The sequence below is a fragment of the Pelodiscus sinensis genome, chromosome 5, assembly GCF_052426305.1.
Source record: "Pelodiscus sinensis isolate ZL-2025 chromosome 5, ASM5242630v1, whole genome shotgun sequence".
Classification (NCBI taxonomy): Eukaryota; Metazoa; Chordata; order Testudines; family Trionychidae; genus Pelodiscus; species Pelodiscus sinensis.
In genome coordinates this window covers 82,701,266-82,718,344 of record NC_143056.1, presented here as the reverse complement: position 1 = coordinate 82,718,344, position 17,079 = coordinate 82,701,266, and the positions used below count along the sequence as shown (strand labels likewise).

Sequence of the window (17,079 nt, the reverse complement as noted above, 5' to 3'; positions counted from 1 at the left end):
CATGATTTCCCTTTACAGAAACCATGTTGACTTTTGTCCAACAGATTATGTTCTACATGCCTCACAATTTTATTCTTTCCTATTGTTTTGACTAATTTGCCTGGTACTAAAGTTATGCTTACCATTCTGTAATTGACAGGATCGCCTCTAGAGCCCTTTTTAAATATTGGTGTCATGTTGGCTACCTTCCAGTCATTAGGTACGGAAGCCGATTTAAAGGATAGGTTACAAACCACTCAGCAATTTCCCATTTGAGTTCTTTTAGAACCCTTGGATGAATGCCATCCGGTTCCGGAGATTTGTTAACATTAAGTTTTTCTATTTGTTCCAAAACCTCCTCTAATGACACTTCAATCCGGGACAGTACATCATTGCTGTTGAGGTAGGCACACAGTACATTTGGATTGGACCTAATAGTCCAGTTGTTCTTATTTTGAGTCTGCCCTAAATAGACTACGGGAAGGAGGAATGCGGAGAGCAAGGTAGCCTTTTCATGTACCCCCCCCAAAAGACTGAAGGTATCATAGTCATGTTTTTCCCAATCCCAGCCTGCCTTAACTAGTGAGTCTGAAGTTGGGATCCTTAATCCCAGTTTGCCCATATGAGACAGCTAATCAGACCTTCAATCTCTGTTAAGTGATCCTTTGGGGGGGAGGGGGGAAGCTATCAGGAGAGGGAACTTTTACATTCAAAGTTATCCTTGCCTTTCATAAAATCTGTATACTAGTACAGGTTGGACTTCCCTGGTCTGGCACCCTCAGGATCTGATTGGTCCCATACAAGGGATTTTGCCAGACCAGGAGAGGTCATTTCTGTCCCCCAACCTGGCTTCTCCTGGTGGCCATCAACCTCCCCATCAGCTCCCCTTCTGCCACTGGCCCCACTGCCCTACCAGCAGCCCACTGCTATGCTGGGATTGGCCCTCCAGCCCTGCTGCTGCAGTCTGCAGTCCTACCATGGGGGCTCCCAGCCCCACCGTAGCTGACCACAGCCCTACCAGTAGCGCGCCTAGTCCTACCAGCTTCCTTGCAGCTGATCTGGAACTCCCTGCCCCACCACACCTATTGCGGCAGCCCGTAGTCCTGCTGCTGGGGCTCCCAGCCCCACCGCAGATTACCATTGTCCTGTCAGAGCTCGCTAGTGCTCCAGGCACTCTGCCACCAACTGGGCAGGGCTCCTGGCCACCAGTTCCCCTGCAGCCAGCCCAGCTAGGTGTCTGGTCCCCGCAGCTCTCCTGCCTCTCGCCCTCCACCGGGACTTTGTGGTTAAGCAACATTCATGGTCTGGCGGGGAGTCCCGGTTTAGAGAGTTTCAACCTGTAGGAAACCTTTATCTTCACCCCCCAAAATGTCTGAGCCATGATTTCCCTGACCCCCACCACCACTACAACAGTTTGTCCTATTAGACATTTTTTAGGCTGTGGTGGTTGTGAGAATAATAATTAATTTTTTAAAAAACTACATGGAAAAAAATGTTAAGGTTGCAAAGTCAAGGAATAAGAAGATAGGAAATGTCAGATTAAAGGGTGCCCAAGTAATTTTTATTTGGAGTTCTTGTGCACATACTGTAATGTCTCACTTAACATTGTAGTTATGTTCCTGAAAAATGTTACTTAAATGAAATGATTGTGACATCCCCACCTTCTTTATGAAAATTAACTTATGGGTGTGAAATATGCATTACTCAAAGATGCTTTATGCAGAACAGATCATGCATCATATCAATTTTACAGTTACAGTCCGCTGAATCTATATATCCTAATTTTGTGCTTATAGCATTCTTTTATGCAAAGTTAGAAATATAAAGTGTGAATCTGTTTATAGATTAAATGTGTTAATGAGGACCATTAGTGATACTTCAAGTATTTAATGACGCAGTACTCAAACCAACAACTTGTTAATGGTCATGTTTTCCCTCTAAACCCAAACTGTTTGGTCTTAGAAAGACTTACAGCCATACCACCTGGTACTGAATGAAATACATCTTGAACCTGGTATTTTTCCATGGGGATGAGGCATACCAAACAAAGTGTTCTGGACCTAGGGGAAAATCTATTTAAGCAATGAGAAGAAATCACTCTCTTGTCTTCAGCTAGCCTTTTGAAACTGCCTTGCCCATGCCCACCCTAAGAGGATACTTGTCAACAAAGAACTTTGAAGAAGCTTTAGACCCAAGTCAGAATAAAAATCAACTCTGATTTGAAGCTTTTACTTGAGATAAAAGCAGTTTAGGGTAAGAATTTGTATGCAACAAATTTCTTAGTAGATCAGAACTAGCTAAGTATTTTTTGTTTATTTTAATATAGTAACTTACTTTGATCTGACTGTATTCACTTGCAACCACTTAAATTCTACTTTTATACTTAATAAAAACACTTTTGTTTATTATCAAGCCCAGTGTAAACAATTGTTATCTGGTGGGGAGCAACCACTGTGCATATATCTCTTTCGTTGATAAAGGGAACTGACCTTATAAGCTTTCTCTGTGTAAAAGTTTTACACAGGGTAAGTTAGATTTATTTGGGGTTTTGGTCCATTTTGGGGCTTGGTTTCCTGAGTGCTGAGCCCTTAGAACTGAGTCTTCCCTGAGCTGAACTGGTTCTGTATCTGTGCTGTTCTGCAGATGGTAACCCCAACTCTGTGCCTTGTTTGGGAGAGACTAGAGGGTCTGGCCCAGCAAGACAGAGTGGTAGGGAGCCCCAGAGAGCAGGAAGACCGTCCTCAGTGGCATGCTCAGCACACCAGGATACAATCTTAAGGGAACTTCTGTAATTTTAACGTATCAGAATGATGTTAAGTAAGTCTAGTTTCCTATAAGAATAAAAGTAAATGGGGTTAGGGTCCAGGGATTTTTTTTTATAGTCAAAACACATGATATACATATAACTTTTAAATAATGTATTTAATCTGTACTCATTACTGATAATTGTGAAGCTTGGTTCAGCAAGCGTATTGCAGTGTCAGGCTGTGGGAGTTTGCCCTTTTCCATTTGCCTGGCACTCCAGTCAGGGAGTGGAGTTGGGGTGCATGGTGTTGCCCTGCTCCCTGCCTGAAACGCTGAGTGTGTGGAGTAGGGTGAGCCAAACAATCCTATAAAGGAAGGTTGCATTACTTTAAATGAGTAAATTCTATAATACATGAGCTACCTTATAACTAAACAATTTTAACTGGGATAACTTTAAATGAGGAGTTACTGTACATTATGATTGTAGTACAGCAGGAGTTCTACTATAGTTACTGTTTAACTGAAATTTTAAGGTATCCAGTATTTAAATACATGATCACACATTATTTTTATTACTCTCTCATTCGATGCACAGGATACACTATGTGACTGAGTCAGGGGTTTGTAGTGCATGAAGCTGTTTGTATGTCCTATTCTCATCTATTTGTAGATGTTGAAAAATGTATAGGTTGGACTTCTCTGGTTCAGCACCTGACTGGTCCCAGGTGAAGGATTGTGCCAGACTTGCTACCGGCCTCCTTGCTACTGCCCCCCCCCCCCCCGGGGCCTCTTGTACATTTCAAAGCTGGCACGCCTGCGTGCAGCTCAGAGTCAGCGGGACTTCCCTCTTGCCCTGGGCTGCACGCAGAGTTCCGCATTCGTCCTTTGAAATGTACAAGAGCCCCTAGTGGAAATTCCATCAACTACTCGACTAGTAAATTAACCGATATTTAACATCCTTAGCGGGCACCCCATTCTGGCAGGGCTGTGGGGATGAAGAGGTCTCTGCACTTTCTCCCTGTGTAGCTCCCGGCACCTCCCACTGGCCCACACCACCTCCTCCGCCTCCCCCACCCTCATGTTCCCTAGCCCCGCTTGCTACCCTTGGGTGATTCAAAAACTTGCTGGGGGCCCCTGCAGTGGGGTTAGAGTGGTTTCTTGCTGTTGGTTCCACACTGTTGTGGGCCCGTCCCTCTGTCCAAGGGATGTGCGTCCATAGGAGAAAGCTGCGAAACTATTAACTCGTTTTGTGAAACTGACTAGATATCAGTGATGTTGACTCTCCTGAGGTGATCATAAGTCTCTTGATAATTGGGGCTTTTTTTTCTGGAAGGCCAAACCCATGCTATTAGAAGTAAGGTAGATCTGGGAACTTCATTACCTGCTGCCTCATGCACTGCTATCAACTCTTGATTTAGTAGATTCTCCTTGTTTGTTGGTGCATGGTATTAGAAGAGAATCCCAGCCTTCTTTTTCTCTTTCTTTTTTTTTCCCTCCATTTTCTTTTATTAAAGTAAGACTTTAGGTCTCATAGTTTGTGGAGAAAATATGCCCTGAGTTCAGCAAAGACTCAAACACCAGATGCCAAATAAAAAGATCCCCAAGTATATTTTTATCTGTGATTTCAAGAAGCAATTCTGTTTTGGGGGGATGTGGAGGCTGATTTGAGTTTTGAACTCTTATGGTTGACAGTATAGTACGTGCAAGTTGATAATGTCTCCCCCTGTATCCAGGAGCCAAGACAGAAACCAGGATCCTATGAAAGACATGAAACTGAGTCCTCACCCTGACACCCCCATATTCTCATGCTGGAATGCCCCCCCAATAACATCACTCCCTCATACTGGAATTCCACTTCTTCCTCTTCCCCCCTCCCTGCTAACATCCACATCCTCATGCCGGGGTTTCCTGTCCCCGCCCAGGGTAACTGAAAGCCAAACCAAATGGCCCCTCCCTACTGGCTGCAGAAGCACATCAGCTCAAGCTACTTGCTGGCCAAGGCGGCTTGCATCCTGGCTGAGGCAGCCAGCAAGGCCTCCTGGACTAAGCAGCACCCTCTGTGGCTAGGACTATCCGGTGGCTAGGACTATGTGTGAACTGAGGAACTGAGTGCTGTGGGAGCCATGTGCGAGGGTGAGTCCCTGCGTGCCTCTCCCTGGCCTGGCAGCCATATGGGCCTGATTAAATAACTTTTTCAAAATATTTCACAGGCTGAATTGGAGAAGTGCTTAGACCACAAATGACCCCATGCTGGGAGTTTGAGACCACTGAGGTAGAGGCTTTCTTTGGACTCACCAGCTGTTAATGAAGCTTCATATCCCATTTTGCAACAGTTTTGGCAAACCTCAGGAAAGCCATTGCAACCAGAGCAATCCAGTGGATAACTAAATTTAACAAGCCCTTTACCAAAATGAAGACTTTCTTATTCAAGTGATGGTCCCTGTCTGTATTCCTCTGAGAGTTAAGCACCTGCACTGGAGCCAAAATAGTACTGTTCTGTGGTCTGAGCAGTACCGTAACTAGCTAATTTTGTGCCTGAGGCAAGAATATACAATTGTGCCCCCTCAGCAGCAACATGCAGCCTGACATGTAAACTGCAGACTGGCTGTTGCTAATGGGCAGGGGAGCAAAGTGGCTCTGTCTTAAAATAATTAGTTTTCTATATTGTTTTTCTGCGCCCCCCTCAGCTATGCGTTCGAGTCAAGTGCCTCACTCGCCTCACCCTTGTTACGGCCCTGGGTCTGAGCATGCACCCTGTGTTGCCTTGTGTTCTCACCAGAGGTGATAAAGGGGGCAACAGGCTTCCAGAGTCTCCGTGCCTTCTGAACACTGTATGGTTCCAGTCAGAGGTTCCATTCCTCTTGTCCTTGTGGTTAACTTTCCAGAATCTTTCATGACTATCCTTAGTGGTGTTCATAGTTTAGATTTCTTTCTTGTTTTGCTTTGTTTGTTTGTTTGTTTGACTCTTTCTTTTGTACTTGATTTAGGTCTAGGGATGCTGCTTTGGCAGTTTCAAAGAGGTAACCATGTTAATCTGTTTCAGAAAAAACAAAAAGTCCAGTGGCACTTGAAAGACTAACACATTTATTAGCGTATTAGAGCATAAGCATTTGTGAGCTACAGCTCACTTCCTCAGATGCTGAAGAGAAAAAGAAGGAAAACAAGGAAAGCATCTGAGGAAGTTGGTTACAGATCACGAAAGATTAAATTGCCAGCGGACTCCTTGTTGTTTTTGCTTTGGTAGTATTTTTCCCAAAACTTTACCCCTCACTTCCACCTGCAGTATCCAGGTATGGGTACTGGATTATGCCAAAGACACCGGGGTTCAAAGCTTATGCTTACCACCTTCACTAGTTATGCATCAGCAGCAAGCACCAGCACTGTTTGTATTGCTTGGGGGAAACTCATATTGCATCCAGATGCAGTATTTGCCTCTCTTTCCCATACTTGGGAGAACTGGAATCTCAGGTTCAGGAAACACTTTGGCTACGTCTACACTGGCACCCTTTTCCGGAAATGCTTAAAACGGAACAGTTTTCCGTTATAAGTATTTCCAGAAAAAGCACATCTACATTGGCAGGATGCCTTTCCGGAAATTTTCGCGATCGGGGCTTTTTTGCGGAAAAGACTACTGTGCTGTCTACACTGGCCCTTTTCCGGAATAGTTTTTCCGGAAAAGGACTTTTGCCTGAACGGGAGCAGCATAGTTTTTCCGGAAAAACACTGACAATTTTACAGTAGATCGTCATTGCTTTTCTGGAAAAGCAAGCGGCCAGCGTAGACAGCTGGCAAGTTATTATTCCGGAAAAGCAGCTGCTTTTCCGGAATAAGTGGTCCAGTGTAGACACAGCCTTTATGCCATGGGAACAGCATTGGCTCTTGCATGGGGAACCCTCCTGGTACATCAGCCTGAATAGGTGAAGAATACCTCACCCGCCACAGAACCTTTTCATGTTCCACTGGTACCCAGTGCTAAGTACCCTGCACTGGGGTTTAGCCATGAACCAGGGAAGCAACGCGTAAGTATGGCAATATTTCTTCCTCCATGTCTAAGAAGGACTCAGCATTGTAATTGGGTTCTGGTCATGAATGAACCACGTTTCAAGTCTCAAGAAAATAAGAAACATTTGCACCAATCATGAATCCGCTGATACTGACACTGGACCCAGTGATACCATCTGTCTCCAGAGAGATGTAGTGCCCAATACTGACTTCTCCAGTACCACAAATACCATTAACCGCTGAGAGACTCGGAAGCACGTTGGGTCCCCATGAGTTATTTAGAGTGGAAGTACTACAGTCTTCACAGCCTCCAGTCTGATGACCAAGTTGGAGGGGCCCTTCACCTCCTGTTCTGGCACCAATACCACCACCATTTGGTGAGGTTTCCGACTCCTCTGATTCAGACAATATGGATGTTCACTCAGTTCCAGAAGCACAACTACCTGAAGACACTGACAGCACTTTGTCAGTTCCCCACCTGGTCTTATCCACCAGGTTGGTATCTGGCACCATGGTCACAGGGTACACAATAGCAGGGTCAACAGGGGCTGACAAAACTGAGCCTGTGGTACTAATATTTACCTTCCAAGTGATCCCACTCAGTTTGGGAGGACTCTCCTACTTCATCACCACAACCCTCGTCATACAGGTACTCCAACGTAGTGCTAGATGACACATTGATTAGTCCGACTCAGATGTATTTGGAGAGGCTTCCCTCATCTTCTCCAGATGCAGGCACTTCTTCATTCCACTCCTCCCCATTGGACAACTATTGCCAGTTTTAGGAATTGCTACAGACTAGCCAATGCCCTAGAAATTCTCTTAGAGAAGGTAGACGAATGTGAACACAAGCTGCTTGACATCTTGCACATTTCTGTACCAGCAAGGGTGACCCTATAATCAGCTATGCTTTTCTCTAGTTGGCACATACTGTATAAAACAGTGCAGCCACGTATGCACCCATCCCTAAAGAAGAGTTTCTATGTCCCATCCAAAGGATTAGAGTCCCTGTTCTCTTATTCTCCACGAAACTCACATCCACGTGGCTTCTGAGCATTCCAAGCAACTTCCCATCTCTACTCCATCTGATAGAGATAGTAAAAGGCTAGATCTCATGGACAGAAAGGTCGTCTCCTTGGCAGGGCTCCAATTTTGTATTTCAAATTACATAGCCTAGATGGCCAAATTTTAATAACTATGGGCAGTTGGCTGAGTTTGCAGATAAAGCTACCTTTGTGAGATTGAAACCAATTCCAGGAAGTTTTGAAGAAAGGCAAGTAACTTGCTATGTTCATGCTACTGATGGCTTCCTACGTCTTGGCAATCGGGGTTGTCATGAGAAATGAATCCTCCTCTGCCCCATAATAGACAGCTGAGTCCTGAATATCATCCGGAGCCACTGCATAATAGAGTGTATGGCTGTGCCCCTGTCTCACCCTCCTCCTCAGTCCACACTCACACTATGACCTCCTACAACTTAAGGCTGACTTCCTATTGCAGATGAGAGCTGTACAGTTAATCCCCAGACTTCTTTCATGGAACAGGGTTCTATTCCGGCTACTTCCTAGACCCCAAGACTAGAGGAGGAAAACCATTATTAGATCTGTGATGCCTCAGCTTCTTGATTTCTAGTCCAAGATTTTGTATGTCATATGCATAACCATCATTCCCTCCTTAGAAAAAGGCATATGGTTTATGGCTCTTTATTATTCAAGATGTCTGTTTCCGTATCAGTATGCACCTGATATATAGAAGGTTCCTAAGATTTGAGGTGAGGCCTCACCATTTTAATACAGGGTTCTACTATTTGGATTTACCACTGCTCTGTAAACATTCACAAAAGTCTTCTCAATGGTGGCAAAAAATCTCAGACATCAAGGGACCAAACAAGAGGTCCAGGAATCAGCCTCTTAACAGCTTCTACTCCTATTGATCCTGGGAGTCAGTGTTGAAAAATCAATGCAATCCCTGGAGTTCATAGGAGATCTCATAGATGTGACTTCTACCCCAGTTTATCTACCAAGGAAATGATTTCAGACAATGAAGGAACTAGTCACTTGGGTATCTTCCAGCCCTTTGGTTTTGGCCAAAATCTGTCTGTCTTGGACACATGGCAGCCTGTGTGTATGTCATGTCTTTTGCTCACCTGGGCCATCAGATTGGCTGTAGGCCTTAACATTACTATCTTTTAGGGGTTCCCTTTAACCTAATAACATACAGTATTATGCATCCCTTTAATGGTTGCAGGCAATGAAGGACAATAATCCTGGCATTCCTTGGTTGTATTGCAATAATGTGCCTTTCTTGTGTAAATCCAAAGGGGTTCAAAGCACCAGGATGCAGTCTCCTTTTCCCAAGACAGTGGGGTTATTGCCGTGGGGGGGAGAGGACCCTAATGCCTGTTATGCAAGAGCAGGTATGTGATGGGGTCTAAGCCCCCTGTTGATAGCATCGGTGTCCTGACATTCCCAGTGAAAGGTAAACCTGCTCAGATCAGGCTGCCAACAAGACTTCATCCTCCAAAGGCTAAGAAGAGCCAGGAGACAGTGACCAATCAGGAACCAGCAGTCTAGTTAAAAACACTTGCCTCCTTCTGAAGGACTCAGTTCTCAGTGCAGGATGACACTGGGACAGAGGAGGAGCTTCTCGGTGCTATGCAAAAACCCCACGGTCAAGTCTGGGACTTGCCCTTAAGCATTGCAGCTAAGAGCTTGCTTTTGAGGTTTGTTTGTTTAAAGGTGCAGACAGCCAAATTCTAAAAATGTGTGGCTTAGAGACTGATGCCAAGCATATGGCACAAGCCAGGTTGGTCTGAGCAGGTGGCCACAACTTGACAGGGAGTGCCTACAAGCACAATGGTTGGCCTTGTGGGAACAATGGATCAGCCCCAATTGCGATAGAGCCACATTCAGATTGCACAGAGAATCTTAATTCAGGCATTTCCTAACTTGATAGTTTCTTTCCAGCCTTAATCTTTTTTACAGCGGTTTTTTTAATGTAATTGCTTAATGTTAAAAAAAATTGAAGAAAAAAATCCAAAACGTTAGGTGGAACCAAGCTAATTGCTCATATAGGTCGTCAGCAGGTTTAGAGCTACAGCACACTCTACTATTGAATGATGAAATAACTGGCAGCGATAAAAAGCCATTATATTGTGAGTGGACCTGGCAGTAAAGGGGACGGAAAAACATTTTGTAAGTTCATTTCAAACCTGTTTGCTAGAGAACAAAGGAGATTCAAACATCAGCAGTTGTAGATTCAGTTCCAGATTCTGTGGGGAAATGTTCTGTAATCATTATAGTACCCACCTAGTCTGTCTCCTGCTCCAATTCCCCATTTTCCCAGCTCCTGCCCATCCCTCTCTTCCTGCCCTTTACCTCTTGTTCCTGCCCATCCCTCTGTTCCTCTCCTATCCCATCCTTGGATCCCACTCCTCTACTGGCTCCTAGCCCTTTTGTACCTGTTCCCTTTCTGCTCCTGTTCTGCCTCTCCTGGCTACTGTTCCTAACTTCTTTCTTTTTCAGGCTCCTATTTTCACTCCCACATGCTCCTGCACTTATCCCTCCATCCTGCATAATTACTCCTCCAATCCTCATCTCTTTGCATTCAAGGTGTGCTGCTTCCTGGGTTTCTGTGGTGGGAAGCATTGAGGACACAGGAAGAAGAAACCCCCCTTTTCTCACTTCCTGTACCAGGCACCATATTGACTCGCCAGCCTTAGGCAGCGAGTTCCATCAGCCCATGCAGCCCTGACACCAGTAATATTCCTAGCCCAGGCTCTACCAAAACTCACTGCCTGCCTTCCACTGAGCTCTCTGCCCTCTGTATCTCCTGGCTCTGCATACTCCCCCTGCATATCCCCTGAGCCTGACTACTGCCTGTCGGTGACTTAAAATGCCCCAACCCCTACTACCAGCACTGGCAGCACAGTGGGGTTACAGAGGCTTCCTGATGCTTGCTGTATGCGGCTGCCAGCAGTAGGGTTGCCAGATGGTTTCAACAAAAATATCGGACACACTTGACATTACATCACAATCTACATTACATCTTATTTAGAAAATACCGGACATTTCTATTTTCTCATTTCTATTTTCTCAATTTATTTCCCGAACAGAAAGCTCAAATACTGAATTGATTGGTTCAAAACCGGACACCTGGCAACCCTAGCCAGCAGTTGCATCCCCAGGGGAGGGAAATGGTGTCTCTGTGCTGAGCACAAGCCAGCAACTGCAGGGAATGAGCAGCAGGAAGCTGCTATAACTCTACTGCAGTGGCAGTGGGGGCCCAGGGGGATTTTAAATCACCTTGGGGGCAGCAGGTGGGATTGGGAGATGCAATGGGGGGGGGGTGCACAAGGGAAACAGGCAAGCAGCAGTGCTTGGAAATCCCCACCCCTTCAGGAGCCACTGCCAAGGGGGTACCCCCAGCTAAGCATGGCACCCCATCTGCTCTCCCCACACCTACTGTGCACCCCATTTCCTCCAGAGCCTATACCTTCTCCCTCGCCTCCTACCTTGTCCTGCCCCTAAACTCCCTCCCAGAGCCTGCACCCAGGATCTCAAACCCTTGCCCCAGGCAGCCAGCTCCCAGACTCCATCCCTGAGCATGCACTCCAGATTGCCCACCTGCACCCATATTCCCTCCCATTGCCTCACCCAGATGCCCTATCTGTACATAAATCCCCCTAGAATTCCACCCCTCATCCCTCCTGCACCCAAACTCTCTCCCAGAGCCTACAGTCCCTCCTGCTCCCCAGTCCCCTGTTCCAGCCTAGAATCTGACCCAGCACCCAAATTCCTTCCCAGAGCCTCTACCCCTCCCCCACCCAAACTTCCTCTCAGAGCCTTAGGTAGGTATTGCGGGGCGGAGAGGGGGGAAAGTTTAAGTGGAGGAGGGGTGCAGGTTCTGGGCACCACCAAAATTCTTGCAAACCTGCTGCCCCTGCTGCAACTGCTGGGAGAAGTAATTGCAGAAAAAACCCTGCTCAGTACCTGTAGCTGCAAGCTGGAACTTGTTCAGTCACATTGTAGGGATAGTTCATGTGCACTCTGACTAATGTGTAGGTGCTGTGAAGGAATAGAACGTTCCCAATGCAGATGGAATCTTCAGATAATTTAGCTCTGAGCTTGATTCAGTATGTGCCAACTGAGATTTTTCAGAGGCTTATGAACTGGCCAAATTTTGTTGAGTTTTCATAGAGACAGCAAAAAGCCTTTTTCTGTAACGAGGGTAATGCACTGCTAAACTTCAAGTCCCTGCTCCAAAGTATGGAAACAAGTCTCCCATTAAGCCAGTGACAGAGATGGGAATGGAACCCCATCTCATGAGTGCCAGTTCAATGCTCTTGTCTACTAGGTAATGCTGCCTTCCAAATCCTGAAAAAAAGAAATCCTGCTGAAACTTCTTAACCAGACTTTTTCAGTATACATATTGCTCTTTCTTCTTTTCTCCTGCACTGTTTGGGCAGTGCTGGGTCAGCTTTTCTTTTTATTTCTTTGATATGATGTTTCCCTTACCAGAGTGACAATAACCCTTTGTGTTTTAGCTCCATAATCCAATAGAAAAGGTCCCAAAGAATTATCTTAAATATCTTTTATATATATGCATATGTAACTAAAATCTATAACCATTTCTGATTGTGTTTCTGTTCATCTGATAGAAGAGAGTGGTGGAACAGCTGCGGAAGAATCTGATAGTCAAGCAGGACCAGCCAGATAACAAATTTCAAATACAGCCATTGGTACAGTCAGAAAACAAACTACAAAATCCACAACAGCAGCCACTACAACAGCTACAGCAGCACCACCATCAGCAGCAGCAATCTACTGCACCCTCTCCAAACCTGATTGGATCACAGGTAAAAACATTGGAAGCCTTTCTGTGGTAAGCAGGGCAAGATGAACTTGAAATTCATCTCTGTAGCAGAGGGATGAGAATAAAGGCTAATTTAAGTCCTTGAAACAGAGTTCAAGTAGTACTTGAATGATGTGTAAGCCTTGTAATGAATGGCCCTCTCTAAAATTAATTTCCCTCTTTGTGGACATACATGTGGGGTTTGGGTCCTTATCCCTTCTTTTGCTGTCACTCCTAACCAAAGTCAAAATAAATTGTGGTTTATGATTGCTGTTATTTCTTTTAAAGCGAGGTCAGGACCTTGAAGCTCAAAGGAATGCAGGAAATACCACCTTTCTAAAAAATATTTTTTAGACAGTATATCTTCTAGTATCCAAGGGCCAAAATCATACCTTTTAAGGCATCTATACATAGTGAGCCTAAAGAAGTAGTTAAGGTCTATTATATCAGTATGACTCATCCCATACACTAGAACCATTTTCTAGTTCAACTGCATAGAAGAGCAGAGGTTAAAACATAATGTATAGTACAGCAGGTCTCATGTTTATATATACGGGAGAATACACTCTTGAATCTTGAAATATAAGATTCTTTCTTTTTAAACTTCCAGGCCTACTCTTCATGTAAAACTTCCACCTGGGACTAGGTGTTCTATGAACACATAGGTACCGATTCAATAAAATACTAACGTACCTGAAGTATTTGCTTTAGTATTTTGATGCATCAGAATATTAGTTCTTCGAGTACATGCTCATGTCAATTCCATTTTAGGTATGTGCTTGCCTATGTGCACAGTCAGAGATTTTTGCTTTGGTAGTACCATAGGTTCTGCTCATGCGTCAGTATATGGGGTACTGCCAGCCCTTCACCCTATCAGCTCCTTCTTACCACCCATGATGGTTATTCTAAGGGCCTTATCTTGCATTACAATAGCATTAGCAGTTCTTAATAGCCTGTTGTCTGTATTTTATGTATATAATTCGTAGGTAGTTAGTTAACTAGCCATTAAATTAAATGACACCTGTTGGTTTTGTTGCTAGAGTCACAGCTGGGACTTTGTCTCAAAGACTAGGGCATGCCCCATTCCCTGAGCTTCAAACTTTGTTCGTTATGCAATGCCAATGCCTATTGGTGATCCCCCATAGTTTGAAGTGCATGAGAGAATCCCATATAAAGGACAAGTGCAGAATTTGCGAGAACTTTTGTCCTATAACCCTGAAAGTGTGGAATATCCACTTGAAAGCCCTCCTCATGGAGGGTGCACTTCATACTTTCAGGGCTAGAAGGAAGTACCACTACAATTGGACCCCCTAACCCAGCCAGGGATCCACTTACAACTCCTGGGGACAGTAGGGCTGCGTCTACACAGCACAGTTATTTTGAAATAACTGACCTTATTTTGAAATAACAAGGTGAGTGTCTACACAGCAATTCCATTATTTCAAATGATGGCTTATTCCAACTTCTGTAAACCTCATTCCATGAGGAATAACACCTCTTCCAAAATAGCTATCTAAAATAGCTGTAATGTGGAAGCTTCACTGCTGCTATTTTGAAATGACTCCTTCCCAGGGCCATTCAGGCTAATTACTGCCCAGTGTCCCCTCTGGCTTTAAATTAGGTAGTATGTCCACATTAGCCTTAGACTAGTTTTGAGGCTTCCCTGAATCGTAGACATGCTATTTTAGAATATTTCTTCCGGAATAGCTTATTTCAAAATAAACATGAAGTGTAGACATAACCTAGGAGACTATGGCTCATTCTGGCACAATTGATGCCCAAAGCTGCCCAGGTACCTAAAGAAACATGGATTTCTGTTGACCCTAGAGACTGGCATTACATCCACATTGTGACAACAGGGCCAGTGGTCTCCTCAATGACTTTGTTGGAACCCTTGCAGTGTACTATTGATGCTGGTTCCTACTCCTATTCCTGCAAAAATTTCCCTTGAAACATTCAAAATCACATTCCACCACAATCCTGCACGTGCTCAGCCTATAGTTGAATTTCTCCGTACTGCGATCCATGTTGCCTGTGTATGACTTCATGAGCCACAAAAGCAAGGGATAAGCTGCATTTCCAAGGATCACTATTGGCATTTCAGTGCGTCCAATAATAGTTTTCTGATTTGGGCAGAAAGTTCCATCTTGCAGTTTTATGAAGAGGGAGGAGTTCCTAAAAATGTGCACACCAAGCACCTTTCCCAAACATTCCATGTTGATGTCAGTAAAATGGCCTTTGTGGTCCACCAGCACCTGTAACACCATCAACAAGTACCTTTTGTGGTTTATGTACAGTCTGGCAAGGTGGTCGAGTGCCAAGATAGGAATGTGTGTTCTATCCATTGCCCCACTACAGTTAGAGAATCCATCGTGGCAACGCCCTCCAGATTTCCCAGAGTTGTGTATGTTTCCCAGAGTCACTTTCCTTCGTAGCAGAAGAGTATTGATTGTCTTGGTTACTTGGACCACAGTAGCCGCCATTGTAGATTTACCCACTCCAAATTGATTCCCAGGTAACCGGTAGATGTCTGGCATTGGAAGCTTCCACAGAACTATTGTTACTTTTTTCTCAACTGTCAGAGTGGGTTTTATTCGGATGGTGGTGTGCTTCCATGAAAGTGGTATTAAACATGCAAATGTTTTGCAGCCACTGCTGATCGTGACATAGCTGTGTAACTATGCAGTCCCACCAGTTTGTGCTTGTCTCATAGCACCAGGTCTGGTGTTCCACTGTGTCAACAGGATCCACTGCCACCAGCATCTGCCAGTCTCTCCACTCAAGTGTTTCATACATGTCTGTATTCATGGCCTCCTTGCATTGTTCCTTCCTCTAGTTGCCGTTGGCCAGTCTCTGGACATACCACAGCATAAGATGCGCGTTGTTTGCAATGATTACCACAGCACTTTGCAGCTCAATGGTGTCCATGCTTGCCCTGCTATGGCATAAATAACCATAAAAAATAGTGTGTGAAAAGATTGTTTGCGGTTGTTTTCAAGCAAGGGGGAATGGAGGAGATGGGTGCATTATGGGATCCTGATGACATGTATCTAGAACCACCTGCTACACTGTTTGTCCCATCAGGCATTGGGAACCTAACCCAGATGCAAAGGGGTGGCAGGAACTATGAGAGAGCTACCCACATTGCATCGCTGTCAGAGTCGACAGTAGCCATCCTACTGGGGATTCATTATGTCGAACTCTTGCTTGTGGTAGGGATATGCACCTTCGACTTTACAAAATTGGGTGCTAAAAATCAAATTTGGTCTTCTCATAGTGTAGACATGGCCTTATGCATTGCTTTATTCAATGTTGCAATGCCTAACTAAATATCATTTTCAAATGAGATTTAGGCATTTGGGAGCCAAGATCCTATTTACCATCAGTGAAATTTAGACTGGTTGCCTAACTCTCTTTTGAAAATGAGATTTAGGCTCCTAAATTGGTTAGGTGTTGCAGCTGAAAGCACAGTAATACTAAATACATTTAAAATTCTGGGCCTTAACATATTAATCTTGGGAATTGGTATTTGCAGCTATAGTAGAACTAGAGGCTCCAAAATTGCTGTTTCCAGGGCAGGCCAAGAGAAATCACATTGTCCAGCAACCTAGGACAAGGAAAATTCCAGTATGATCAAATGACATTTAACTCCTTACTGCCTGTTGGCCTAAATGAAAGTCAGTACATAAAATTCCAGGATGCATCCAGCCTGAGGCTAAAAATCAAAGCTGATTCCCTCCCACATTAGTTTCTTTGTAACACAGAAGTAATGATGGAGGATTTATCCACCAAGTATATAAATTTTCTAGTTACCTTCTGTAGCCTATGTTAGCTAGTTGGCTTCCTGCTGTTCTCAGGGAAGGGAAGAGTCCAAATAATTAAACTTTTGTACCTGTAACAAAAAATAAAAAATGTTGCAGACCTAGGATAACGTGTATAGATAGAGAGCAGATAGAATCAAGGATGATTTTACTCCCATTTTTACTTATCATTTCTGACTGAGCTCAAGTATAATACAATACAAGCAGCATCCTGTCCAATGTGTAATGTTACAGACTCTTCAACTGTTTTCTGTTTCCTGTAGAAGACTATGACCACAGCTTCTATGATCACCACTAAGACACTACCTCTCGTCTTGAAAGCAGCAACTGCAACCATGCCTGCCTCTGTTGTGGGTCAAAGACCTACCATTGCCATGGTTACTGCAATCAACAGTCAGAAAGCGGTCCTCAGCACTGATGCACAGAATACACCAGTGAACCTCCAGACAACAAATAAGGTTACTGGTGCAGGAGCAGAGGCAGTCCAAATAGTGGCAAAAAACACAGTTACTTTGGTAAGCCAGAAGAAACAGTCAGTGAAGAGAGAGAGCGTGTGTGTGAGTGAATGTGGGACTGTACACCTTCGGAGCTCTATGTATTTACAAAGGAGGACTACTTACAGCTTCTTATGAACAGGCTGGTTTTGTCCCACAGAAAGAAAAATTAACTCATAACACAT

At 44.4% G+C, this 17,079-nt stretch overlaps 1 protein-coding gene across 12 annotated transcripts in view; it reads left to right on the top strand.

Moving 5' to 3' along the window:
- PHF21A (PHD finger protein 21A) overlaps positions 1-17,079 on the top strand; it is a 290,548-nt gene that overhangs the window by 224,603 nt on the left and 48,866 nt on the right. For all 12 annotated transcript variants that reach the window (XM_075927582.2, XM_075927577.2, XM_075927575.2 and 9 more), the window contains 2 exons: positions 12,386-12,583; positions 16,664-16,915. In XM_075927582.2, coding sequence (XP_075783697.1) covers positions 12,386-12,583; positions 16,664-16,915 — 450 coding nt within the window. The remainder of the gene's footprint in view (positions 1-12,385; positions 12,584-16,663; positions 16,916-17,079) is intronic.